This window comes from Ornithorhynchus anatinus, chromosome X1 (assembly GCF_004115215.2).
Source record: "Ornithorhynchus anatinus isolate Pmale09 chromosome X1, mOrnAna1.pri.v4, whole genome shotgun sequence".
Lineage (NCBI taxonomy): Eukaryota > Metazoa > Chordata > Mammalia > Monotremata > Ornithorhynchidae > Ornithorhynchus > Ornithorhynchus anatinus.
In genome coordinates, this window is record NC_041749.1 from 18,101,279 (window position 1) to 18,128,344 (window position 27,066).

At 45.3% G+C, this 27,066-nt stretch overlaps 1 protein-coding gene across 1 annotated transcript in view; it reads left to right on the forward strand.

The window, feature by feature from the left end:
- The first annotated feature begins 293 nt into the window (after positions 1 to 293).
- The window catches only part of PPP2R2B (protein phosphatase 2 regulatory subunit Bbeta), a 190,194-nt gene continuing 163,421 nt past the window's right edge, over positions 294 to 27,066 (forward strand). The window contains exon 1 of the mRNA XM_029051308.2: positions 294 to 591. Within this exon, the coding sequence (XP_028907141.1) occupies positions 513 to 591 (79 nt within the window). The 5' untranslated portion in view covers positions 294 to 512. The remainder of the gene's footprint in view (positions 592 to 27,066) is intronic.

The following is a 27,066-nucleotide window of genomic DNA, read 5'->3' on the forward strand; positions in this document are numbered from 1 at the left end:
CCCCAGCTGAGAGATGATGGGGTTACTCCTTTAAAGGGCAGACACTGCCCCAAACAACCCCAGACGATCTTTGTTCCATAGGATCTTGCAGATGAATAGGACAGGTTCAGCCTGGATCCCCTACGTCCTGCCGGATTTCCATTTCTCCAAGAGCAACTGACCAAACAGCCAAGGGGATGTTACCGGCTGTGTCTTTCGGCTTGTGTTTACAGGCAGAACTGACTTAGTCAGCAAATCCTGCCCTGATGAGATCCAGCCAATGAAGAGCCAATATCCCAGCTCGCTTGGGGGCTTCTGAGTTCGAGCTGCATGCAGAAATGCGAAGCGGCTCCTCCTCGATGCTGCCGATGGCAAAATGGGGTCCAGCTCTGATGACTCTCCCTGCTTCCCGGTTCTGCAGATGTGAGAGGGGGTCTCGGCCAGCGGATTCATGATGTAGCCTCTACTGCGAGCTGGGAGAATCCTCATGGATTTGAGAGACTGGCTTTTCATTTAGGGTTTATGTTTGGAAGATGAAATGCTTTTCTCGATACCTGCCTTATATCTTCAGACCTCCGAACACCATTCTGTCATCCAGTTGCCATACGGAAGGTACAGATCAGAGAGGGGAGGGCAAGGGTCCAGGGGGGTGGGTGGAAAGAAAATGGGTTGGTATGAGTCCTCCTTCCAATAATCTGCGCTGACATTGCTTTTTGTAGCTATTGGGTGACGGTGGTTCTCGGCAGGAGACAGTACGTAATACATTCGGATTTGATGGGGGGGGTGGGGTGCGAAAAAATCCCGTTAGTCTCCCAGATAGGAAAGAAAACATTAGGAAGTTTTCCCTCAAGGAAATACTTCCTAAAAAGCTTGAAGATGGCTACAAGATATTTGGGACATTTGAGATAGCTGCAGATTCTCCAGATTTTACATTAAGCAGGCAAAGTAATCACTGAAAAAGATTTCGACAACGTGATCCTTCCCAGTTTTTGCACCTCCTGTTATGCAACTTGCTGCATCCCCAAGAAGGCAGTTAAGAAAAAAGACGGGATTTTTTTTTTTTTGTTTCATGACTACAGTGATGGTTGTTTGGCTCGTTTTCTCAGAGTCTGTGCACTGGTGCACAGCAAAAAGGTCAGAGCTGACTGCTGTCCTTGTTAGAAAATGTTTTCCCAAGGCCCGAAGTGATGGCTATCTGGTCGGAATAAAGATCTAGCACCTTCAAGCTGAGCATTTTTTAATCCTTTAGAAAGACACTCTGTGAGCTGACTCACAACAGTGATGTCTCTGAAAACGTGCGTGTGTGTGTGTGTCCTTTAGAATATTACAAGTCATCTTTTCCTGAACGTTGCAGATGGAAGCATTTACTCGGCTGGCTGTTAGTGGTGCATCAACTGCGTGAGGATTGTTAAGTTTCTTTCTCTACTCTCCTTTGCCTACGAAAAGATGCATTGTGCTACCCAAACAATTTGTGCAAATGAATGGGCTGGCATCAGGTGCTCTAGGGAAAGTGGCATCACAATGTCAGTGGGGGCGAAGCTTCAGGACTGAACTGGAGATTAAGCTTGATCTTGTTATCAAACTGCTCCCTGTGAAGGACACCTGGGGTTTCTGGTGTTTGGGCATTTGTGTGAGATATGGCCCTTGATTCGGCCGACCGTACTTTTTTGTGGTTTTTTTTTAAGAAAATGGGCCCAGAAATAGAGCTTTCGAGAGGTGGGGCTTTCAGGGGTATAATTTAAATCATTATGGTATTTGTTAAGCACTGGCTATGTACCAAGCACTGTGCTAAGCACTGGGGTAGATACAAGTTAATCGGGTCAGACACGGTGCCACCCGGGGCTCACAGTCTAAGTAGAAAGGAAAACAGACATTGAATCCCCCTTTTCACAGTTGAAGAAACTGAAGCACGGAGAAGTTAAATGACTCACCCAAGGTCACCCAGCAGGCAACTGACAGAGCCGGGACTAGAACCCAGGTCCTCTGACTCCCAGGCCCAACTCCTTCCATTAGACGGTGCTGCTCCCCATCTACATAGCAGAAAGTTTGCTAATACGTGAACTGGAGTCAGTCCGGCAGTTAGTCTTTGGTATTTATTGAGCGTTTACTGCGTGCAGAGCACTTTATTAAGCACTCCAGTGCTTGCATCGCAAGTTAGTTAGTGCATCGGAGTTAGTGTACACAATCCCTGCCCACAAGTAGCTTACAGTCTACAGGGGGAGGCAGACATTCGCGTGGTTCAGTGGAAAGAGCCTGGGCTTCGGAGTCAGAGGTCATGGGTTCGACTCCCGGCTCTGCCACTTGTCAGCTGTGTGACTGTGGGCAAGTCACTTCTCTGTGCCTCGGTTACCTCATCTGTAAAATGGGGATTAACTGTGAGCCTCACGTGGGACAACCTGGTTACCCTGTATCTACCCCAGCGCTTAGAACAGTGCTCTGCACATAGTAAGCGCTTAACAAATAGCAACATTATTAAAATAGATTAGGGATATGGGAACCAGAAGAATATAAGGACATTTCCATGAGTAGCGTGTGACTGGGGTAGCAAAGTGCAGAAAGGAAAACAGTCAATTTGCATAGCTGGTACAGACGGGAGGGAGAAGAGGGGAAATTAATGGCTTAGTCTGGGAAGGCCTCTAGGAGAAAATATGATTTTAGGACAGTTTTGAAGGTGGGGAGGGTGGTGGGGTAGCTATCAGATGTAAAACAGCATGGTCCAGCGCATAGAGCACGGGAAGCAGTGTGGCATAGTAGTTACAGCCTGGGCCTGGGATTCAGAAGGTCATGGATTCCTAATCCTGGCTCCGTCACTTTTCTACTGTGTGACTTTGGCCAAGTCACTTCACTTCTCTATGCCTCAGTTCCCTCATCAGTAAAATGAGGATTGAGACTGTGAGCCCCCCGTGAGACAGGGACTGTGTCCAATCCTATTTGTTTGTATCCACCCCAGCGCTTGGTACAGTGCCTGGCACAGAGTAAGCACTTAACAAATACCAAAACTAGTATTATTATTCTCTGTGCCTCAGTTACCTCATCTGTAAAATGGGGATTAAGACCCGGCTATGGAACGGGGACTGTGTCCAACCCGATTTGCTTGTATCTTTCCCAGCACTTATTACGGTGCCCGGCATGTAGTAAGCATTAACAAATACCACAATTATATAAAGGGAAAGGGAGCTCCAGGTCCGAGGGAAAACATGGGCAAGGAGTCAGTGACGGGATAGATGGGATCGAGGTACAAAGAGTAGGTTGCTACCGTATTGATCCAAGCATTTATCCCACCTAGACTCCTGCATCAGCTTCCTTCCCGACTTCCCTGCTTCCTGTCTCTCCCCACTTCAGTCCATACTTCACTCTGCTGCCCAGATCATTTTTCTAAAAAAAATTCAGGCCACGATCCCCCACTCCTCATGAACCTCCAGTGGTTGCTCATCAACCTCTGCATCGAACAGAAACTCCTTAACATTGGCTTTAAAGCACTTATTCACCTATTTCCCTCCTATCTTACCTTGCTGACTCCACATCCTGCCTCTCCTCTCCTCGTCCACATCCTGCCTCTGGCCTGGAACTCCCTCCCCCTTCATATCCAAAAGCCAATCATTCTCGTCACCTACAAAGTCTTATTAAAATCCCATCTCCTCCAAGAGACTTTTCCCAACTAAGCCCTCATTCCCATTCCTTCTCCCTTCTGTGTCACCCTTGCCCTTGGTCTGTAACCCGTATTCACCCCACCGTCAGCTCCTCATCACTTATGTACATATCCATAATTTATTTTAAAGTCTGCCTCCCCCTCTAGATTGTTAGCTCCTTGTGGGCAGGGACTATGTCTACCAATTCTGTTACACTGTTCTCTCCCAAGCGCTTAGTTCAGTGTTCTGCACACAGTAAGCGCACAATAAATACAGTTGATTGATTGGCTGGTGTTAAGAGAACAGAGTGTGCAGGTTGGGTTGTCATAGGACATCAGCAAGGTTAGGTAGAAAGGAGAGAGCTGATTGAGTGCCTTAAAGACACTCTACACTGTAAACTCTTTATGGGAAGGGAATGTTTCTCTTATATTGTTATATTGTACTCTCCTAAGCACTCAGTACAGTGCTCTTAACACAGTAAGCGCTCAATAAATATCATTGATTGAAGACAAGGATAAAGAGGGAAGGAGAGCAGTGGAGCAATAAGGGGGAAGAGTTCCCTTATCTACCACCTGGGTCACTCCAGTGAATCATCACGCTGAAATGCACAAAATGTCCTCCCACTTGCTGGATCCCCAGAATTATCTCAGAAATCTAAGACTGATGAAACATTAGATCAGCCAAGACTCAAACCCTATCTGGTGAAGAGCCTATTTTCCAGCACTCTCCAAGTGAAATGGAGCGTGAATTGGGGTTATTTTGACTTATAGAGACCCATCATACTTGGCAGACTTTGAATGATGCCCCTTATCTACCCTTTGACCCTTCATTTCATTTTTGTTGGCCCAAAATAATTGTCCTTCCACCTCTACCTCTATGTCCTATTGCTGGGCAGGGCAAAATTTGTGAAATGCAAGTTATTTTCCTCTTGCACGATTACATTTACAAAGTAGGAACCACCTATGGTTTTAATCCATGTCAATCTGTCAGTCAAAGTAGGAAAAAAAGCCCCCTGCCAGGTTAGATTTTTGAGGAGGTGAGGACTTTAACCTAAAAGTAAGCTCAGATCTGTTTGCATTTCCAAGAACGTTACCAAAAAGGCATGAATAATGAAAAGGTTTTAAAACCTTGTGTAATCCTTAAGATAAATAGTGAATGGTGTATGTCCTTTATGTCAAAGCCCCAGAGAAATAATGATACTTTCCCTAATGTTATAGGATTTTAAATGGTATTTATTAAGCACTTACTATGAGCCTCGTGCTGTATTAAGCACTGGTAGATAAAAGGTAATCAAGTTGGACTTAGTCCCCTTCCCATGTGGAGCTCACGGTCTTATTCCACATTTTGCAAAAGAGGGAACTGAGGCACGGAGAAGTTAAATGACTTGCCCAAGGTCACACAGGGATTCATGGACAAAGGCCCTTAGGAAATTCAAGAATCTATTCCCAAGTAACCCAGTAGAGAAAAACCACTTTCTTGTTTCTAAACTGAAGTATGAGTCAGGGAAGTAGGCAAGCTTTGAAGTTTGATCCTCTGGGGCTTCATTTGGAAACTCTCCAAGTAGAAATCAATCAATCATGTTTTGAGGGCTTACTGTGTGCAGAGCACTGTACTAAGCACTTCGGAGAGTACAAAACAACAAGCTTACGGTCTAGAGAAGAGGCTTCCTGCCTAGAAGGGAAGGGAAATTTAAGCACTTGGATTTGCACCCTTTATTCATCCTTCCCACAGCACTTATTAGGTAAATAGCTGCAATCTGTTTATTTGTATTAATGTCTGTATCTGCCTCTTGACTGTAAGCTCCTAGTGGGCAAGGAACGTGTCTACCAACTCTGTAACACTCTACCCTTGATCATTTTTTTAACTCAGGCCCTGAGGTGATTTTATCTGGAAGGGTGTGATGCTGCGAACCTCATCAATAAAAAAAAAATGTGTGGTGAAATCATAAGCGTTCTCTGTGAGTCAGATTCAGTCTCTCCTGAGTCACTGCAAGTGTTACTATGCCTGCTTTGAAATGCGAAAGGGCTGTGAAAGGCTTCAACTAGACAAGGCCTTTCAGAGCAGAGTAAACAGGAAGAGCAAGAGGAAGGCACATGGAGTTTCCTTCCCAAGAACATGTTTGAAAGCCCTGTGACAAGTTCATTGTTCAATGCCGGCAAGCTTCCCCTTCGCCGCAGTTTTAGACTAATTTATGAGGTTTTGATTTTCTTGCTGTGAGAGAGTAGTCCCCACTGAGAAGTGTGTCTATCAACTCCGTTCTATTGTACTCTCCCAAGTGATTAGTGCTCTGCACATAGTAAGCGCTCAAAAAATATGAATTAATTAATTAATGTTGGTATTTGTTAAGCGCTTACTATGTGCAGAGCACCGTTCTAAGCGCTGGGGTAGATACAGGGTAATCAGGTTGTCCCACATGAGACTCACAGTTAATCCCCATTTTTACAGATGAGGTAACTGAGGCACAGAGAAGTGAAGTGACTTGCCCAGAGTCACACAGCTGACAGGTGGCAGAGCCGGGAGTCGAACCCACGACCTCTGACTCCGAAGCCCAGGCTCTTTCCACTGAGCCACGCTGCGGTTGCCCATCTCTGTACAAATCCAATGTGATGGCAATAAATGCCAACCTAAGGATCCTTTAGATTCAAAGTGGCATCCCAGCCATACTGAAAAGGGGCTCACAATTATTCATTCATTCAATCGTATTTATTGAGTACCTACTGTGCACAAAGCACTGTACTAAGCGCTTAAGAGAGTACTATACACGATAGACACATTTATGAGAAGCCATTTCTAAATATTCTGTGTCTTAGCAAAACATTCCTCTTTTTGAAAATCCATACAGCTCCAGATTTAGCTGGATTTTTGTTCTCGCTTTATATTATTCCCAGAAAATTCTACCTAAGATGGTTCTGTGGTATTTGTTAAACTGGCAATGGGGGTTAATCAATGTTCTAAGCACTGGGGCAGATACAGGTCAGACACAGTCCCTGCCCAACGTGGGTCTCACAGTCTGAGTAGAGGAGAAAACAGGTAATGAATCCCCATCTTGCGGATGAGGAAGCTGAGGCCTAGAGAAGTTAAGTGATTTGCTCAAGGTCACACAGCAGGCTGGTGGAGTCAGGATTAAAACACAGGACCTCAGGCGCCCAGGCCCATGCTCTTTCCATTAAGTCACATTGCTCCTAAGTTCCCGCAAGAGTGCTGTGTGCCCCAGATATCTATTATGTTCCCTCTTCAAAGCAAGGTTTTTGTAACACTGGGCCTGGCAACTGGAGGGGAAAGGAGAGTGTAGATCAAATCTGTTAAGAAGAGCTTTTCAACTTTTTCACCCCAGTGTATCTTCAGAATCACCCACTGAACCTGGTACAGAATCATTTCTTAGGAGAAGCAGCATGGCATAATGGAAAGACCACGGGCCTGGGAGTCAGAAGGTCAGGAGTTCTAATTCCGGCCCTGCCACTCATCTACTGTGTGACCTTGGGCAAGTCATTTCACTTTTCTTGGAAAGAGCACGGGCTTTGGAGTCAGGGCTCATGAGTTCGAATCCCAGCTCTGCCACTTGTGTGACTGTGGGCAAGTCACTTAACTTCTCTGTGCCTCAGTTCCCTCATCTGGAAAATGGGGATTAAGACTGTGAGCCCCACGTGGGACAACCTGATTCCCTTATGTCTACCCCAGCGCTTAGAACAGTGCTCGGCACATAGTAAGCGCTTAACAAATACCAACATTATTATTATTATTATTTTCTGGGCCTCAGTTACTTCATCTGTAAAATGGGGATTCAGACTGTGAACCCCATGCAGGACAGGGACTGCGTCCAACCTGATCAGTTTGTATCCCCCCCAGTGCCTAGCCAGGCACATCGTAAGTGCTCAACAATGACCGCAATCATTATTATTATTAATAATATAAGCAGATGGGCAGATAACCACCAGCTAGATTGAACCAGCCTATAAATACTTTTACTTTGTCCAAACAACTTAAGTCAACCATGTTGGAAAATGGGGTGGGAGGGAGGGGCTGGAGAGAGGGCACTGGGGCTGATGTAGATATGGCCAGACCAGCCCACGTGGATGTCAGTGATGCCACAGCAACTGAGCTAGAAGGTTTGGAAGCTCAGGCGAGGAGGCCCTGCCCAGTTCAAACTGGTTTGGATTGGTACTGTCTACCCGAGAGTCCTGAGGACTTCACGGGGCCCTTGCTTTGAGGGTTACCTTTTCCCCAGCTTCCAGGTGTCAGTCAATTATATTAACTGAGCGTGGCTAGAGAAGCAGCGTGGCTCAGTGGAAAGAGACCGGGCTTCGGAGTCAGAGGTCAAGGGTTTGAATCCCGGCTCTGCCACTTGTCAGCTGGGTGACTGTGGGCAAGTCACTTCACTTCTCTGGGCCTCAGTTACCTCATCTGTATAATGGGGATTAACTGTGAGCCTCACGTGGGACAACCTGATTGCCCTGTATCTACCCCAGCGCTTAGAACAGTGCTCTGCACATAGTAAGCGCTTAACAAATACCAACATCATCACTTACTATACTAAGAGCTTGGGAGAGTACATTAGAACAATAGACACATTCCCTCCCTACATAGAAAAGCAGCGTGGCTCAGTGGAAAGAGCACGGGCTTTGGAGTCAGAGGTCATGGGTTCGAATGCCGGCTCTGCCACTTGTCAGCTGGGTGACTGTGGGCAAGTCACTTCACTTCTCTGTGCCTCAGTTCCCTCATCTGTAAAATGGGGATTAAGACTGTGAGCCCCACGTGGGACAACCTGATTACCCTGTGTCTACCCCAGCGCTTAGAACGGTGCTCTGCACATAGTAAGCGCTTAACAAATATCAACATTATTATTATTATTATTATTACAACAAGCTTCCAGTCTAGAGGAGCATGCATCCCCACTTAAAGTTAGGTGCCTGACTCAGGGCGGCAGGCTTCTCGCATCTGCCCATGCTCCACGTGGTTGTGGAGAACCAGGGCCTAACGTGCGTGGATGATCTGAGTTCTGGACATGTCTGAGAGTTCACTGGAGTGGGGGAAGGGGGTGGGGAGTGAGGTGGGCAGGGGCTAGGGAGGGAGGGAGAGGAGGTACAGGCCGATAGAGAAGCAGCGTGGCTCAGTGGAAAGAGCCCGGGCTTGGGTGTCAGACGTCATGAGTTCAAATCCCGGCTCTGCCACTTGTCAGCTGGGTGACTGGGGGCAAGTCACTTCACTTCTCTGTGCCTCAGTTCCCTCATCTGGAAAATGGGGATTAACTGTGAGCCTCATGTGGGACAGCCTGATTCCCCTGTATCTCCCCCAGCGCTTAGAACAGTGCTCTGCACATAGTAAGCGCTTAACAAATACCAACATTATTACCCTGTCGCATTAGATCGATGTTCGGCATTTTCTGGGGATTTCCACCTCCATTTTGCGAAGTGATTTATTTTTTAAAGGCATCACATTTCTCTATGAAACTTACCCATTTTACTTACAGGAAGCAGCTCGAGAAAAAAATGATCTGATATTCTCAAACCTCCAAGAGTGTTTCAAGTTTAATTTTTCCCACTCTCATCTAATGGCATTTGTTAAGTGCTCACTATGTGCCAGGCACTGGACTAAGCTCTAGGGTAGATAAAAGATAATCAGGTTGGACCCAATCCCTGCCCCACAGAAGACCCACAGTCTTAATCACCATTTTACGGATAAGGTAACTGAGGCTCAGAGAAGTGAAATGATTTGCCCAAGGTCACACAGCGGTCCAGTGGCAGCTGGGATTAAAACCTAGGTCCTTCTGACTCCCAACTGGTGCTCTAATCCATCAGGCTACACTGCTTCTCATACAGTGCTCAATAAATACGATTGAATGAGTGAATGATTACATATCACAGTCCCATAATGTTTGCCTATGGATAACATTTCACATACCTCTCTAATTTAGTACCAGGCTGTTCTCCGAATTTTCGGAAACATGTGTCAATTCTATGTCAAGTTTGGGGATTCAAGATCTACTTGAATGGGTCTCCAAAAACATAACACTTCTTCAGTGATATTTTTTCTATCAGCTTATAGGGGACGTGTCCGGGAGCTAGGAGTAGTTTCACCAGACTTTATTTGTACTCCTTTCCAGACTTCCCATTTGGAAACCTGTTTGATTCCAGTGAAATCAAACTAACGATTCTTGAGAAAAGCCCTCTAGGCGAATTTGCAGCCAAAGATTTAGTCACACGGCTTTACTGAATCTCAGCTGGATCAGAGCATCAGGCACGATTATTTATTTGACGTGGCACTATCAGGCAGGACCACTAGCATCGAAACAATTCATGTTACATTTCAATTTCACCGGTGAACACCACATAAGGTGGTAATAGTAGTATTAATATTTCTCGAGTGCCCGTTAGGTACAATTCAGTGTAATACGGTGCTTGGGAAGAACAGAATAAAAAGTGACACATTCCCTGCCTATCAGGTACTTACATTCTAATGGATTAAAATAGTTACATGAGTTGTGCAAATAAATAATTGAATATACAGTTGAATAAACTTATATTGAGGAGGGGTGTAAATAATTCATAAGTGCTAAGAGAAGGGATAAGTTTATATGGCATAGGGTGCTGGGAAATTACTTAGCAAAGCCTAGTTGGATGGAGGGGGATTTTAGGAGGGCTTTGAATATGGGAAGAGCTGTGGTCTGACAGCTCCAGAAAGGTAGAGAGTTTCAAGCCAGGGGAACGGTGTGAGCAAGAGGAAAGAGGTTGGAGAGCAAAGAGTGAAGAATAGCGTGGAAGTTGCTTGGGGAGAAGTAAAGAGCTCAAACAGCCCCCTCTAAAATGAGCTGAAATCGGGAAACCATAGAAAAGGTGGAACGGTTTAAAGACAGAATCAATCAATTGTACTAATTGAATGCTTATTGTGGGGAGAGAGCTTGGGAGTGTTCAGTATTATAGAGTTGGTAGACACTTTCAGTCGTATTTATTGAGCTCTTACTGTGTGCAGAGCACTGTACTAACTGTTTGAGAGAGTACAATACAACAAGAAATAGACAAGTTCCCTGCCCATACCTTCCCTGCCCATGTTAAAACAAAACGTCAAACTATGTGGCATAAGAGAGTAAATATAAGACAACTGCAGATGACAGGTCGGCCTGCCTTGCAGCAATCAGAAATGGAGGAACCATTTTATTTTGGAGACTTTGAAAAACCTGTGATATCAAGACAGTATCAGCCATTGTGAATCGAGGAACTTTTTATATATATATATACATGATCTGAGAGAGCTTATCAGTCCAACCTACTTTGGTCTCTGAGTTGCGAGGAGCCTGAAATTCTGCTCCTCTAGCCACAAGAACCCTACAGATTTCTCTTTTTATTTTATGTTTGGCCTAGTGGCAAGAGCACCTGCTTGGGAGTCAGAGGACCTGGGTTCTAATTCCAGCTCTGCCACTTGCCTGCTTTGTGACCATTGGCAAGTCACTTAACTTCTCTGTGCCTCAGTTACCTAATCTGTAAAATGGGGATTAAGACTCTGAGCCCCATGTGGGTCAACCTGATTACCTTGTATCTGCCCCAGTGCTTAGAACAGTGTTTGGCACATAGTAAGTGCTTAACAAATGCCATCGGTATTACTATTATTATTATTATTAGTTTCTGGTTTCATCTCTCCTCTTGTGTCTGTCTCAGGTCTCCCTTTATAGTCTTAGATTATGAGCCCCTGAGGGCCACAATCTAATTCCCACCTGTGTCTTCTTTCCCAGTGCTGAGTATGGTGCTCTGCACATAGTGAGCACATAATAGATAGGGTTGCTACTAGTGTAAGGATATGCTGAAAGGAAATCTCACCTTCAGTTGGTTTTCTTCAAGCCCAAAGGACAGCTACCCTTGCATGTCTGAATGCATCAGGCAAGATCAGAGGTCCCAGCAGATTGGGCAACAATATACAGCTAAACCTGACAACCAAAGTCCACTTAAAGAACCACCGTGACACACAAACGGGCTTTAAAACGCAGAAAAGGGAAACTAACTTTCCATGAGCATAACTTTGTAATTTTAAATGAAATTACAAAAACCCATTTTCCCTGCTCCTGTCATGCAAGTGAGGCCCTGTCAGAAGAAACACAAATCTGAGCCATTGAATTATCCTAAGTATTTGCAGTAGGACCGCCAGCTATAGGGCCAAATTGGATTTTGGTCACTCTGCAACCCACAACCTGACAAACAGCCCGATCCAGGCTGCTGGAGCTCTTGGAAGGGAAGGAGAGAGGGAGCCGGAAAACTCCTAAGGGTGCTGGCCACCGTCTTCGAAACCCAAACTCATCCCAAACTCATCAGATCACCGCTTTCGAAATCCACGCTTTGTTGGATTTCTATGCCGCAACAAGGGGTGAGTCTTATACTGCCTCATAAAAGTGGACCATCCTCCTTTGAGTTGGAGTAACTACCACCCAGGCCCACTCTCAATGGGGCAAGCTCAGGCGGAGATCGTGGCTGACAAGGTTGAGATAAAACATTTCCTTGAACCTACTGTTCTTACAAAACCGCATCCTAACTCAGAACGAGTTGCAACCATTCCTTTCTCTAATTCTAAGTCTTCCCATCTGAGCAGTTGGGAGGCAAAGCATTTTGGAAAGCTTGGGGGTGAAGGCCCAGGCCTCACTAATTGGTCAGATTGCAAAGTGAATACATTACTCACTTTGGGAGAAAGTACCTCAGGAGGGGCATTAACTTTTTCAGACTACTTGACCATTTTTCTCCCTGGGCTTACAGTTTACTCCTATAGAAGACACCAAAACTCGTGACTTTATGACATAAAGTAAAGTGGAGGATTGGGAAAAGATCTAAGAAACCCATGTAAAATCAACTATTTCCACAATTATCTGGGTAATTCAGGCAAAATTGTCTGCTTTGCTTGAACTGTCCAGTTAATGGGATTGGCCTTGGCTTTGGCCTTGATCATCATCCTGGGAGCTACTGAGGAATTTTGCGGTATGATGGTTTCATTAAGAGTGCCACTTATGCATTCATTCCCACCCATAGTACTTCTGTGCGTTTCCATTTCTATACCCTACTAACTTAAAATAATAATAATAGTATTTGTCAAGCGCTTACTATGTGTCAACCACTATTCTAAGCGCTGGGGGAGATACAAGGTAATCAGGTTGTCCCACATGGGGCTCACAGTCTTAATCCGTATTTTACAGATGAGGTAAGTGAGGCACAGCGAAGTTACGTGACGTGCCCAAAGTCACACAGCTGACAAGTGGTGGAGCCGGGATTAGAACCCATCATCTCTGACTCCCATGCTCTTTCCACTAAGCTATGCTGCTTAGTCATCTACATATCCATTTCTCTCTCTCTCCCCCCCCCCTTTTGCAAATTATTTTGTGTCAGCTTCTCCGTGCTAGACTCCCAAGTGCTTAGTACAGTGCTCTGCACACAGCAAGCACTCCACAAATGCTATTGATTGATTGATGGCCACAGTATCTCTCCTCTCCCCGCTCACAAGGCGTTCCCATTTGGATTTAATACAAATCGCGCAGGAAGATCTGGGGAGAGAGATTTGTTCACTGAGGACCATCAACAGTGAAACTGAGTTGCCAAAGGCCAACTCTCAATTCCAAGCCAGGAAGGTGAAAATGAGAGCCCTTTCTCTCAGCCTAGGATTCCCGGGGTCCCCCTCCACTTTTCTCAACAGGTTTCCACAGGTAAGGTCAGTGACTAAATCCAGAATGAAGTTTCCATTGTGCTGTTCAAATGCTTGGCGTGATATCATCGGAGTGTTCCATCTTACTTTGGTTTTAGATTTCTAAAATACTCCCCAGATATTAGAAAAGCATAGAGAAGCAGTGTGACCTAGTGGATAGAGTATGGGCCCGGGAGTCAGAAGGCCCTGGGCTCTAAATCCCCGCTCCACCACTTGTCCGCTGTGTGATACTGGGCAAGTCAGCGTGGCTCAGTGGAAAGAGCCCGGGCTTGGGAGTCAGAGATCACGGGTTCTAATCCCAGCTCTGCCACTTGTCAGCTGTGTGACTTTGGGCAAGTCGCTTAACTTCTCTCCGCCTCAGTTCTCTCATCTGTAAAATGGGGATTAAGACCGTGAGCCCCACGTGGGACAACGTAATTACCTTGTATCCCCCCACCACTCAGTGCTTAGAACAGTGCTTGGCACATAGTAAGCACTTAACAAATGCCATTATTAATTATTTATTATTATTCTCTGTACCCCAGTTAGCTCATCTGTAAAATGGGGATTAAGGCTGCGAGCACAATGAGGAATACGGACTGTATCCAACCTAATTCACTTGTGCCTACCCCAGGATTTAGAACAGTGCCTGGCACATAGTAAGTTCTTAAGAAATACCATTATTATGATTATTATTATTCATCTCTCCTCAAAAATCTACATAATACAGAAGTGACACAGAGAAAATTCCCCAAAAGTAGGATCATTCAGTGGTTTCTTACTGAACATTTACTGTGAATAAAGTACGGTACTAAGTGCTTACAATAGAATAGAATTGATTGCCCACAATGAGTTTACAACGTAGGCAACAATAAAATGGTTTTAATCCCAGAATCTGTCACTTGCCTGCTGTGTGATCTTGGGCAAGTCACTTTACTTCTCTCTGCCTCAGTTACCTCATCTGTAAAAGGGGGATTAAGACTGTGAGCTCCATGTGGGACATGGACTGTTTCCAACCTGATTATCTCATATCTTCCCCAGTGCTTTCTACAGTGCCTGGTACATAGTAAGTATTTAACAAATACCATTTTAGAAAAGAAAAAAACTGGGAGCCCTAATTGGGACAGGGACTGGGTCCAATGCTATTATCTCATATCTACCCCAGTGCTTAGTACAATGCTTGGCCTATAGTAAGCGCTTAACAAATACCACAAAAATGAATGAATGAATAAATAAACAAATAAATAATAAATAGAGAAGCAGCATGGCCTAATAGATTGAGAACAGGTCTGGGAGTCAGAGGTCATGGGTTCTAATCCCAGCTCTGCCTCTTGTCTGCTGTGTGACTTTGGACAAACCACTTAACTTCTCTGGGCCTCAGTTCCCTCATCTCTAAAAATCGGGATTAAGACTATGAGCCCTATGTAGGACAGGAACTGTGTCCAACCCATTTAATCTGTATTTCCACTAGCACTTAGAACAGTGCCTGGCACATAGTAAGCACTTAACAAATACCATTATTATTATTATCATCATTATTAAACATGCCATTTTGGTAAGTGCTGTTCTCCAGGTCCCGGCTTCTGTGCTGTGGGTTCAGGCCCATGCGACAGACCCTAATTGTTTAAGGCCTTACGTATGTGGGCCCAGAACACTGATCAGGACAGAGGTGTTGAAAACTCATGATGGATGTTGACCACACCTCTGCCTCACGCAATCCTGAAAAACTGAACCCACACCCTCCTCTTAATAGGGTAGGTAGCACCGACAAAATAAATTTGTCTGTCTGGTTCAGCTTGGTTTGTTTGGCTGAACTCCATGATCTCCAAGTCTTCCATATGGAATTTTGAGAGTTAGAAAAGGATTAGGTGAACGGAAGCCAAGACATTTTCATCCAGGGACACCTTGGTCGGTTTTTAAAGGATCAGTGTGAGAGAGAGGATATTATATTCTCTTCCCATTCCAATTCTCTCTGTCACCTCTCCTAATCCTTTCAGAGTAACATCAAAGGATGATTAACTGAGATACCAGAATTATGGGTGGTGGAGTCAGGAAAGAAGTTTGCTTTTAGAAGAACTGAAAACAGAAAGGGTGAAGTCTTAGTTTCACTTAGAGGGTAGTAACCGTATCACGTCTTTCCACAGGGACAGATGACCAAGAAATATGGCAGTGAATAATCCTAGTTTTGGGGTAAGGGTTGAATATTAGGAGTTTGTCTTAAGTGCAGCATGGCCTGGTGGATAGCCATGGACCTGGGAGTAAGAAGGAACTGGGTTCTAATGCCGGCTCCTCCGCTTGTCTGCTGTGTGACCTGGGGCAAATCTCTTAATTTCTCTGTGCCTCAGTTACCTCCATCTGGGGATTAAGACTGTGAGTCCCAAGTGAGACACGGACTGCGTCCAACCTGATAAGCTTTTTATCAGTCATATGTATTGAGCAGTTACTGTGTGCAGGGCAAGAGAACAACATAGAGTTGAGAACAACATAACAGATTTGGTAGACATGTTCCCTTCCCACAACGGGCTTACAGTCTAGAAGGGAAGAAAGACATTAATATAAATAAAAATAAATTACAGATATGGACATAAGAGCTGTGGGTATGAGGGAGGAGTAAATAAAGGAAGCAAATTCAAGTGCAAGAGAGTGGGAGAAGAGAAAATGAGGACTTAGGGAAGGCTCGTTGGAGGAGATCTATCTTCAATAAGGCTTTTAATCAACTGTATTTATTGAGTGCTTACAGTGTGCAGAGCACTGTACTAAGCGCTTGGGAGACTATGTACAGAGTTAGTAGAAACATTCCCGGCCCACAACAGGTTTACAGTCTAGAGGGAGAGATAGACATTCATACAAATAAAAATAAATTACCGATTAACACATAAGTACTGTGGAGCTGAGAGGCGTTTGAAAAGAGGCACCAAATCCAAATGCGAGGGTGATGCGGAAGCGAGTGGGAGAAACAGCTTGGCTTAATGGAGTCAGAGCTTGTGGGTTCTAATCCTGACTTGCCACTTATCAGCTGTGTGACTTTGGGCACGTCACTTAACTTCTCTGTGCCTCAGTTACCTCATCTGTAAAATGGGGATTAATACTGTGCGCCCCACGTGGGACAACCTGGGTTACTTGGTATCTCCCCAAGCACTTAGAACAGTGCTTGGCACACAGTAAACACTTAACAAATACCAATATTATTATTCATATTATTATTAAAAAGAAATGAGGACTCAGGGAAGGCCTCTTGGAGGAGATGTGCCTTCATTAAGGCTTTGAAAGTGGGGAAAGCAGTGCCTGGCACATGTAAGTGTTTAACAAATACCATAAAAATTTAAAAAATAGGGGAGCACTGGAATTATGGTCTCTTAGCAGTGGCCCATGATTAGATTGGGACCAGTTAAGCAGGAGTAGAAAGAACTTGGGTCTAAGAGCTTCTACTTGAGCGGGTGATCCTTCCTTCCATCGTCCTTCTGGCCAGTCCAGAGCAGCGGCGTGGACTTTCATTCATTCATTCATTCAATAGTATTTATTGAACGCTTACTATGTCCAGAGCACTGTACTAAGCGCTTGGAATGAACAAGTCGGCAACAGACAGAGACAGTCCCTGCCGTTTGACGGGCTTACGGTCTAAGACTTGAGCATGGGACAGGAACCTGTGGGTCAGCAGAACTCCAGCTAAGAAAGCATGGCCCTTAGTGGATACAGCACGAGCGTGGGAGCCACTTGTCTGCTTTGTGACCTTAGGCAAGTCACTTCACTTTTCTGGGCCTCAGTTCCCTCATCTGTAAAATGGGGATTAAGATTGTGAGCCCCATGTGGGACAGGGACTGTGTCCAACCTGATTCATTTATAACTACCCCAGCACTTAGAACAGCGCTTGACACATAGTAAGCGCTTAACAATTACCATCATTATTATTATTATGATCCTTTTGGCTCCAGAGTCTCCGAGTAAAGCCAAGGAGAGATGTCATTCTGTGCCGATGGGTGATTGAAACAACAACCCCATTGTGTAGCCCTGACACAAACTGGGCTTGTCCAGGGATGCTAACAGGCAGTTTAAGCTCGTGGCGCCCAGGAAAGAGGCATTGTCCGATCCCCAAACCAGTATATAATGGAACTTTTCTTCTGGCCAAAAACACGAAGCAGTACCCGGTATTCCCAACACCTGGAGCGATACCAAACCGACCTGCCTCCTTCCCGCTAACAGAAAACACGGAAGGGATGATATAGGGAAAGGGGAAAAGGTGCGATAGCCCAATTTAAGAAATAATAATAATAGTCATATTTGTTAAGAGCTTAAGTGTTCTAAGCACTGGTGGAGATACAAGGTAATCCGGTTGTCCCATTTGGGGCTCACGGTCTTAATCCTCCATTTTACAGGTAAGGTAACTGAGGCACAGAGAAGTTAAGTGACTTGCCCAGTCACACACCTGATTAGTGTCAGAGATGGGATTAGAACCCAAGCCCTCTGACTCCCAAGCCCGTGCTCTTTCCACTAAGCCATGCTGCTTCTCAGGGAAGTGGTATGGCCTAATGGCAAGAGCACGCGGCTGGGACAAATAAGATCCGGGTTCTAATTCCGGCTCTGCCTCCTTACGATTATGGTTCTTGTTAATCCCTTACTACGTTCCAAGCCCTGTTCTAAGTGTTGGGGTGGATACAAGTCAATCTGGTTAGACACAGTCCCTGTCCCACTTTGGGCTCACACTCTTAATCCCCATTTTACAGAAGAGGTCACTGAGGCCCGGAGAAGTGATGTGACTTTCCCAAGGTCATGCAGCAGAACAGTGGTGGAGCTGGGATTAGAACCCAGGTCCTTTTGATTCCCAGGCCCGTGCTCGCTCCACTAAACCACGCTGCTTCTCACATGTCTTTTGTGTGATTTGGGGAGAGTCACTTAACTTCTCTGGGCCTCAGATCCCTCATCTGCAAAGTGGGTATACGTATTCTCCCTCCTACTTAAACTACTTAAACATCTTCTATCTACCTCAGTGCTTAGTACAGTGCTTAGCACATGGTAAACACTTAAAAAATACCATTAGGGATTATCATTATATGAATTATATATCATATTAAGTATTAATATAAGTAATATATTAATTGTGCTACATTATCATGTATTAATAATAATAACTACAGAGATGGCCTAGAGGATTTCCTGCTGTGGAAAAAGTAAAAAAAAAAACCCTTTCCCGGCAGGGAATGTGTCTGTTTATTGTTATATTTTACTCTCCCATGTGCTTAGTACAGTGCTCTGCACACAGTAAGCACTCAATTACTATGAAAGAATGAATGAACCCAGGTAATCTTGTAATTGGAAGGATTCACCGCTCATTCTCAGCAAAAAGACTTGGCAGGTTCCTGGTTGAAACACCCACAGCCCTCCCCAGCTGAAAACACTTAGGTCTCCTTTATTTAAAACTGCCTTGGTTGACCAGCAGACCATCATCTGTCTTGCCAGACAATTACTGTTGGGAGGGGCCTGGACTGCTGCTCTGCTGGGTTTTTTAAAAATATTTATTGCCTAGCCGTTCCAAGACTGCACTAAAAGTAGCAACGGGCAGCTTGGTAAATACATAAAAATCAATAGCGTGAATTTATCTATCAGAAGATCTATATTTTTACATCTATGCCAAATTTACTGCTTATAATTCTTGCAAATGAAATCCTTTCGTCAGCCATAACGCTGGCCTTCTCGAACCTCTCAGCATGAATTGCGGGCTTGAAGGATGAAGCGGAGAGAGTTTTGTGATTTGTGGGGATGAAGTCACAAGTAGAAACTTAGGGCTTTTGACTTTAATTTCCTAAAGAGTTATGACTAGCCCAAGGTAGAACTTGCTTTTATTAACCCCAGCACCTTTTTTTTTTCCTAAGCAATTCCTTGTTAAGCTTCTCCTCTAGACTCTAAACTCACGGACAGGGAATGTCTCCCATCTCTGTTGCATTGTGCCCTCTCAAGGGCTCAGTACAGTGCTCTGCACACAGTAAGTGCTCTATAAATGCCATCAATATATCGAATCGTAGAATCCTAGAGCTGGTCGGAACCCTGAGGGAATTTCACCATCAGGGCTTCCTTCTTGAAACAAGAAGTAAAAATATATACCCTTGGTAGCCCATTTTAGGGTTTCATCACCATTTTAGCCAGAGACTACTCTATAGCCCATCAAAATCTCTCCTTTTTGAATGTAAACCCGTTGTGTCTTTTCGGCCCCTCTGTGGACCCGGGGGAAAGTGGGCCATGGACTTGAAGGAATCCTGAAGTTTATCCATCCACTACGTGGCTCAGTGGAAAGAGCCCGGGCTTGAGAGTCAGAGGTCACCGGTTAGAATCCCTGCTCTTCCACTTGTCAGCTGTGTGACTGTGGGCAAGTCACTTCACTTCTCTGGGCCTCAGTTACCTCATCTGTCAAATGGGAATTCAGACTGTGAGCCTCACGTGGGACGACCTGATGACCCTGTATCTCCCCCAGCGCTTAGAACAGTGCTCTGCATATAGTAAGCGCTTAACAAATACCAATATTATTACATCCTTCTCTTCTCTAGGGCTCTGTTGCTCTTAGACTTTCCATCTCTTTAATCATTTTTATTGTTCTTCTCCAGGTCCCTCCCAGGATCTCCACATCCTCTCTAAAGTGAGGTGACTGGAACGGAACAGACTCTATTAAGGATCTGGCCAGGGCAGAACGTAGGAGAAAGATTACTACCTGAGTCTTGCATATCAGACGCATACAAACCCACACGTGCATACATATGTGTATATATATATATATATATACACATATAATTAATAATAATTATGGTACTTGTTAAGTGCTTACTATGTGCCGGGCACAGTACTAAGCTCTGGCGGGGATACAAATCCCTGTCCCACATGGGGCTCAGAGTCTCAATCCCCATTTTACAGTTAAGGTGACTGAGGCTCAGAGAAGTGAAGTGACTCTTCCAAGGATACACAGTAGATAAGCGCGATAAGGACTCAATACCTTCTGACTCCCACGGCCGTACTCTATCCACTAAGCTACACTGTTCTCTCTGATTCCTTCATCCAGGTCGTCCATAAAGGTAGAATTTAGGAGGCAGCAAGTATAAGGCCCAGGCCTATGTATATTCCATGTGTATATATTGCTGTAGCATACTGACTTTTTTAACAATGGCACTAGCTTCTCACATTCAGCTTCCGGACCCCTCTAACCGCCAGAAAGTTTCCTGCTGTACTTGTGTCTAACTGTCTTTCCTTACCTTGTATTAGTGTTGAATATTTTTTGTTCCCAAGTCTACCTCCTTGCACTTGTCCTTACAACAATTACAGCCTATTTTTTAGAGGACCATTTTCCTGTTCATTGAGGCCACCTCGATTAATAGTGGAATCTTCCAAAAGCAAGCGACTTTAGCCAGTTTAGTGTCATCAGCAGATTCCAAATGTTCACTCTCTATTTTTAAAAATGGCATTCGTTTAGCGCTTACTACCAGCACCGTACTCAGCACTGGGGTAAATACTAGATACTAAAGTTGGACGCAGACCCAGTCCCACTTGCGGCTCACCTTCTAAGCAGGAGAGAGTAGGATTCGATCCCCATTTTGCAGAAGAGGAGACCTAGGCATCGAGGAGTGAAGTGACTTCCCTAAGGTCACGCAGCAGACGAGTAGCAGAGCCGGGATGAGAACAAGGTCGTCTGACTCCCAGGCCCGTGTTCTTTCCACTAACCTATACTGCTCTCTGTGATTCCTTCATCCGGGTTGTCCTTAAAGGTAGAATTTAGGAGACAGGAAATCTAGGGCCCAGGCCTGGTGCCTTTTGGCCTATCCAAATTAATCGGGATCTTGCAACAACTTTTTCTTATTTTTTTTTTAATGGTATTTGTTAAGCACTTCTAGACTGTGAGCCCATCGTTGCCAAATTGTACTTTCCAAGCACTTAGTACAGTGCTCTCCACACTGTAAGCGCTCAGTAAATATAATTGAAGGAATAAATGAATGTTCCAGGCACTGTACTAAGTGCTGGAGTAGATACAAGGTAACCAGGTAGAACACAGTGCCTGTCCCACTTGGGGCTCATAGTCTTCATCTCCATTTTACAGATGGGGTAACTGAGGCACGGAGAAGTTAAACGACTTGCCCAAAGTCACTCAGCAAACAAGTGATGGAGCCGGGATTAGAACCCAAGTGTTTCTGACTCCCAGTCCCCTGCTCTCTCCACTAGGCCTTTCCCTGCCCACACCGTACTTGAGAAGGTCACTAACTTCTCTGTGCCTCAGTCATCTCATCTGTAGAATGGGGAGTAAGACCGTGAGACCTATATGGGACAGGGACTGTGTCCGGCCTGATTATCTTGGATCTTCCCCCTCCCCGCCCCCGGGGGCTTAGAAAAGCGCCAAGCACATAGCACTGAGCAAATGCAATTTAAAAAAGAGGGGTCCACAGCAGGTAAGGTGAGAGTGAGAGACAGAGACTTAGGATTAGCAGAGTGAATCAAGAGGGCTGGACCGCAGTGGGAGAGAACCAACTGAATGCCTTGAATCTGACGGTGAGGAGTTCCTCCTTGATGCAGACCTGACACGTCACAGGAGCAAAGTACAAAGTGACCTTGGACAAGTCACTTCACTTCTCCGTGTCTCAATTACCTCATCTGTACAGTGGGGATTAAGACTGTGAACCCCACGTGGTAAAGGGACTGTGTTTGATCTGATTTGCTTGTATCCACTCCAGCAGTGCCTGGAACATTGTAAGCACTTAAGTAAAACTATTATTATTATTATTACAAAGAGCCTCAGAGGAGGGTTGTTATCCCTAAGTGAATGTGTAATTAAGAGAAAGGTGACTTTGATGTCAAGAAATTGTCTATGCCTGTCATCTAATTAAAAAATGTTATCTACTTGCCCAAGTGATGGTTTCAGTAAAATAATTATAATAATTGCGGTATTTGTTAAGCATCTACTATGTGACAAGAACTGTACTAAGCACTGGGAGGGTACAGGATAATAGAGTCCCACATGGGGATCACAGAAGAATTGAAATCCCATTTTGCAGATGAGGGAACTGAGGCACAGAGAAGTAAAGTGACTTGCCCTAGGTCACACAGCAGTCAAGTGATGGAGGTGAGATTAGAACCCATATCCTCCGACTCCCAGGCCATGCTGCTTCTCCCCAAAAAGGAATGGGATTCTCCATTCAGACCCTGAAGGGGTGGGGATGCAGGAAAAATAAATCACTACCAAAAAAACCCAATACAATGGAAGGCATGTGGGGAACAGGGAGGGAAGATGGAACTCCCAAACCTGTGCGACGGCGGAGAATTAACCTGGGGGGAGTATATGGGGTTTACTTCCCAAGAAAATTTGCCAAAGCGGAGACTCAAGTAGCAGCATTGCGAAGTTGAGAGGGAGAAGCAGCGTGGTCTAGTGGAAAAAGCTCAAACCTGGGAGTCAGAAGAGACTGTAAGACTGTCATTGGGCAGGGATTGTCTCTATCTGTTGTCCAATTGTATATTCCAAGCGCTTAATACAGTGCCGTGCCAGGCTTGGGAGTCAGAGGTCGTGGATTCGAATCCCGGCTCTGCCACCTGTCAACTGTGTGACTGTGGGCAAGTCACTTCACTTCTCTATGCTTCAGTTCCCTCATCTGTAAAATGGGAATTAACTGTGAGCCTCACGTGGGACAACCTGATTACCCTGTATCTCCCCCAGCGCTTAGAACAGTGCTCTGCACAATAGTAAGCGCTTAACAAATACCAACATCATTAGCGGTCAATAAACACTATTGAATGAATGAATCTGGGTTCTAATCCCGGCTCCGTGACTTTTCCGTTGTGTGGCTTTGGGCAACGCTTTTCGGTGCCTCGGTTACCTCATCTGTAAAATGGGGATTTAGACTGTGAGCCCCACGTGGGACATGGACTGTAACCAACCCAATTAGCTTGTATCTACCCCAGCCCTTAGCAGACTGTCTGGAACAGAGAAAGGGTTTAACAAATGCCATTTTTTTAAAAAAGTATCACTGAGAGGAAATAACTTCCACAGTGGTGGCTGACCTGGAATCATTCCAACATCCCAGCATCCGAAACCACAGACCAGTTTTCAAATAGTTTTTTTTTTTCTTTTTTCTGGTATTTGTTAGACGCTTTACTATGTGGCAGACAGTAAGTGCTGGGGTAGGTACAAGTGAATTAAGTTGGACACAGTCCCTATCCTGCAAGCAGATGGGAGAACGGGAGAAGCGAGGCCCAGAAAAATGAAATCATTCGTTCATTCATTCAATAGTATTTATTGAGCGCTTACTATGTGCAGAGCACTGTACTAAGCGCTTGGAATGGACAAATCGGTAACAGATAGAGACGGTCCCTGCCCTTTGAAGGGGTTACAGTCTAATTGCCCAAGGTCACACAGCAAGCAATTGGCAGAGCTGGAATTATAAGCCAAATCCTCTGACTCTCAGGCCCCGGGCTCTTTCGACTAGGCCATGCTATTTCTACCGTAATTCCATGACTCCTGAGATCATGGTCAGGGATGGTCTCTGTCTGTTACCGAATCGTACATTCCAGGCGCTTAGTACAGTGCTCTGCACATAGTAAGCGCTCAATAAATACGATTGAATGAATGGTCTCCAGACCAAGGAGCAAGATATTTCAGATAGACTGTAAACTCGCTGTGGGCAGGGAATAATAATAATAATGATAATAATGTTGGTATTTGTTAAGCGCTTACTATGGGCAGAGCACTGTTCTAAGCGCTGGGGGAGATACAGACGTGAGGCTCACAGTCGGAATCCCCACTTTACAGATGAGGTAACCGAGGCACAGAGAAGTTAAGGGACTTGCCCACAGTCACACAGCTGACGAGTGGCAGAGCCGGGATTCGAACCCACGACCTCTGACTCCCAGGCTCGGGCCCTTCCCACTGAACCACGCTGCTTCTCAATGTGTCTGTTATTGTCTGTTCTCCCAAGTACAGCGCTCTGCATGCAGTAAATGCTCAATAAATATGATTGAATGAACAAATAATCATTAATAATGATTATGGTATTTATTAAGCACTTTCTATGGGCCAAGCACTGTTCTAAGCACTGGGGGAGCTACAAGATAATCAGATTGGACGCAGTCCCTGTCCCGCACGCTCTCGATCCCTATTTTACAGACGATGCAAGTGAGGCACAGAGAAGGTAAGTGACTTGCCCAAGGTCACAGCAGACAGGTGGCGGAGGCAGGATTAGAACCCACGATCTCTGACCCCCAAGGGCTTGTTCTTGCCACTATAACGAATGTACGGAAGGACTCTGAAGAGGGAGATGAATAATAATAATGTTGGTATTTGTTAAGCGCTTACTACGTGCAGAGCACTGTTCTAAGCGCTGGGGGAGATACAGGGTCATCAGGTTGTCCCAAGGACGGCTCACAGTCTTCATCCCCATTTTGCAGATGAGGGAACTGAGGCACAGAGAAGTTAAGTGACTTGCCCACAGTCACACCGCTGACAGGTGGCAGAGCGGGGATTTGAACCCATGACCTCTGACTCCCAAGCCCGGGCTCTTTCCAAAGAGCCACACTGCTTCTTTTACAAAGTTGGATGGGGGTTTAGTGCTTCTGAAGGAAAAAGGGAAAGATACCCAAAGTTGCGTATGGCCGTAGCTTGGGGAGGTGCAGTCAGAGGGCCAGTGATCCAAGTGCTTAGTACAGTGTTTTGCACACAGTCAGGGCTCAATAAATGCAGCGTGGCTCAGTGGAAAGAGCACGGGTTTAGGAGTCAGAGGTCATGGGTCTAATCCCGGCTCTGCCACCTGTCAGCTGCGTGACTTTGGCCAAGTCACTTCACTTTTCGTGGCCTCAGTGACCTCAGCTGTAAAATGGGGATGAATAATAATGTTGGTATGTACTAAGCGCTTACTATGTGCAGAGCGGTGTTCCAAGCGCTGAGTTGGATACAGAGTCATCAGGTTGCCCCACGTGAGGCTCACAGTCTTAATCCCCATTTTTACAGATGAGATAACTGAGGCACAGAGAAGTTAAGTGACTTAGAAGACTGTGAGCCTCACGTGGGCCAACCGGATGACCCAGTATCTTCCCCAGTGCTTAGAACAGTGATTGGCTCAGTGGAAAGAGCCCGGACTTGAGAGTCAGAGGTCATGGGTTCGAATCCCTGCTATGCCACCTGTCAGCTGTGTGACTGTGGGCAAGTCACTTCACTTCTCTGTGCCTCAGTTCCCTTATCTGTAAAATGGGGATGAAGACTGGGAGCCCCACGTGGGACAACCTGATGTCCCTGTATCTCCCCCAGCCCTTAGAACAGGGCTCTGCACATAGTAAGCACCGAACAAACAGCAACATTATTAACCAATACCAACATTATTATTATTATTATTATTACCAATAAATGAATGAATGAACCGAGCTCCAAGTTTAGGTGCCCGTTTTCTCTCAGTTGTAGTTTGACAGTCTGTCCACCAGGGGGGAGTGTTCAATAATGTTAAATGGCCACTTTAAGGCAAGTAGGAAAAACGTGGTTTGGCAGCAAGCTCCTTATATCTTGCTTTTTTCCCTGATATTAAATGAGATTAGCTTTTATGATGACCCCGTGAGACTTGTGGTTGGCGGCATCTGAGGCAGGGTTCCCCAGTTTCTTCAACTGAGTCACCATGTCACGGAATCCCTACTGGTTAAAGGAATCACCTTCTTGGGAGCCAGAGAAGGGCTGGATTTGGTGGATTGGAATTTAAAAGCTCTTTCTTTTAAGAGCTCCGGGGCACAGTGCTGTTATTAACAATTAGGACAACGAATCCGCCTTGTGGAGTCCTATCTCTGGTGTTCCAGAACTTGCCTCTAGGCCGGAATCCGTGAAGAAGCGTGGCTCGGTGGAAAGAGGCTGGGCTTGGGAGTTAGAGGTCATGGGTTTGAATCCCGGCTCTGTAACTTGGCAGCTGTGTGACCGTGGGCAAGTCACTTCACTTCTCTGTGCCTCAGTTACCTCATCTGGAAAATGAGGATTAACTGTGAGCCTCATGTGAGACAACCTGATTACAGATGTATATATGTATATTTGTTAAGCACTTACTATGTGCAGAGCACCATTCTAAGCGCTGGGGTAGATACAGGGTCATCAGGTCGTCCCACGTGAGGCTCACAGTTAATCCCCATTTTACAGATGAGGTAACTGAGGCACAGAGAAGTGAAGTGACTTGCCCACAGTCACACAGTTGACAGGTGGCAGATCCGGGAGTCGAACCCATGACCCTTGACTCCGAAGCCCAAGCTCTATCCACTGAGCCACGCTGCTTCCCTGTATCTACCCCAGCGCTTAGAACACTGCTCTGCACATAGTAAGCACTTAATAAATACCAACATTATTATTATTATTATTAATCCCTTTGTGGGCCGGGAACAGGACTGCCAATCTCTGCAGTACTGTACTCCCCCAAGGTCTTAATAATAATAATAATGTTGGTATTTGTTAAGCGCTTACTATGTGCCGAGCACTGTTCTAAGCGCTGGGGTGGACACAGGGGAATCAGGTTGTCCCACGTGGGGCTCACAGTCTTAATCCCCATTTTACAGATGAGGTAACTGAGGCACCGAGAAGTTAAGTGACTTGCCCAAAGTCACACGGCTGACAAATGGCCGAGCCGGGATTTGAACCCGTGACCTCTGACTCCAAAGCCCGTGCTCTTTCCACTGAGCCACGTTAATACAGTGCTCTGCACATACTAAGTGCCCAGTAAATACCACTGATTGATTGCGATAAGTCACTGGAAGTTCTTACTCTTTAAGGAGGTCAGATCAGAGGACAATTCCATATCTTAAATTGATTTTAAGCATTTAGGTGGAGGAGGAA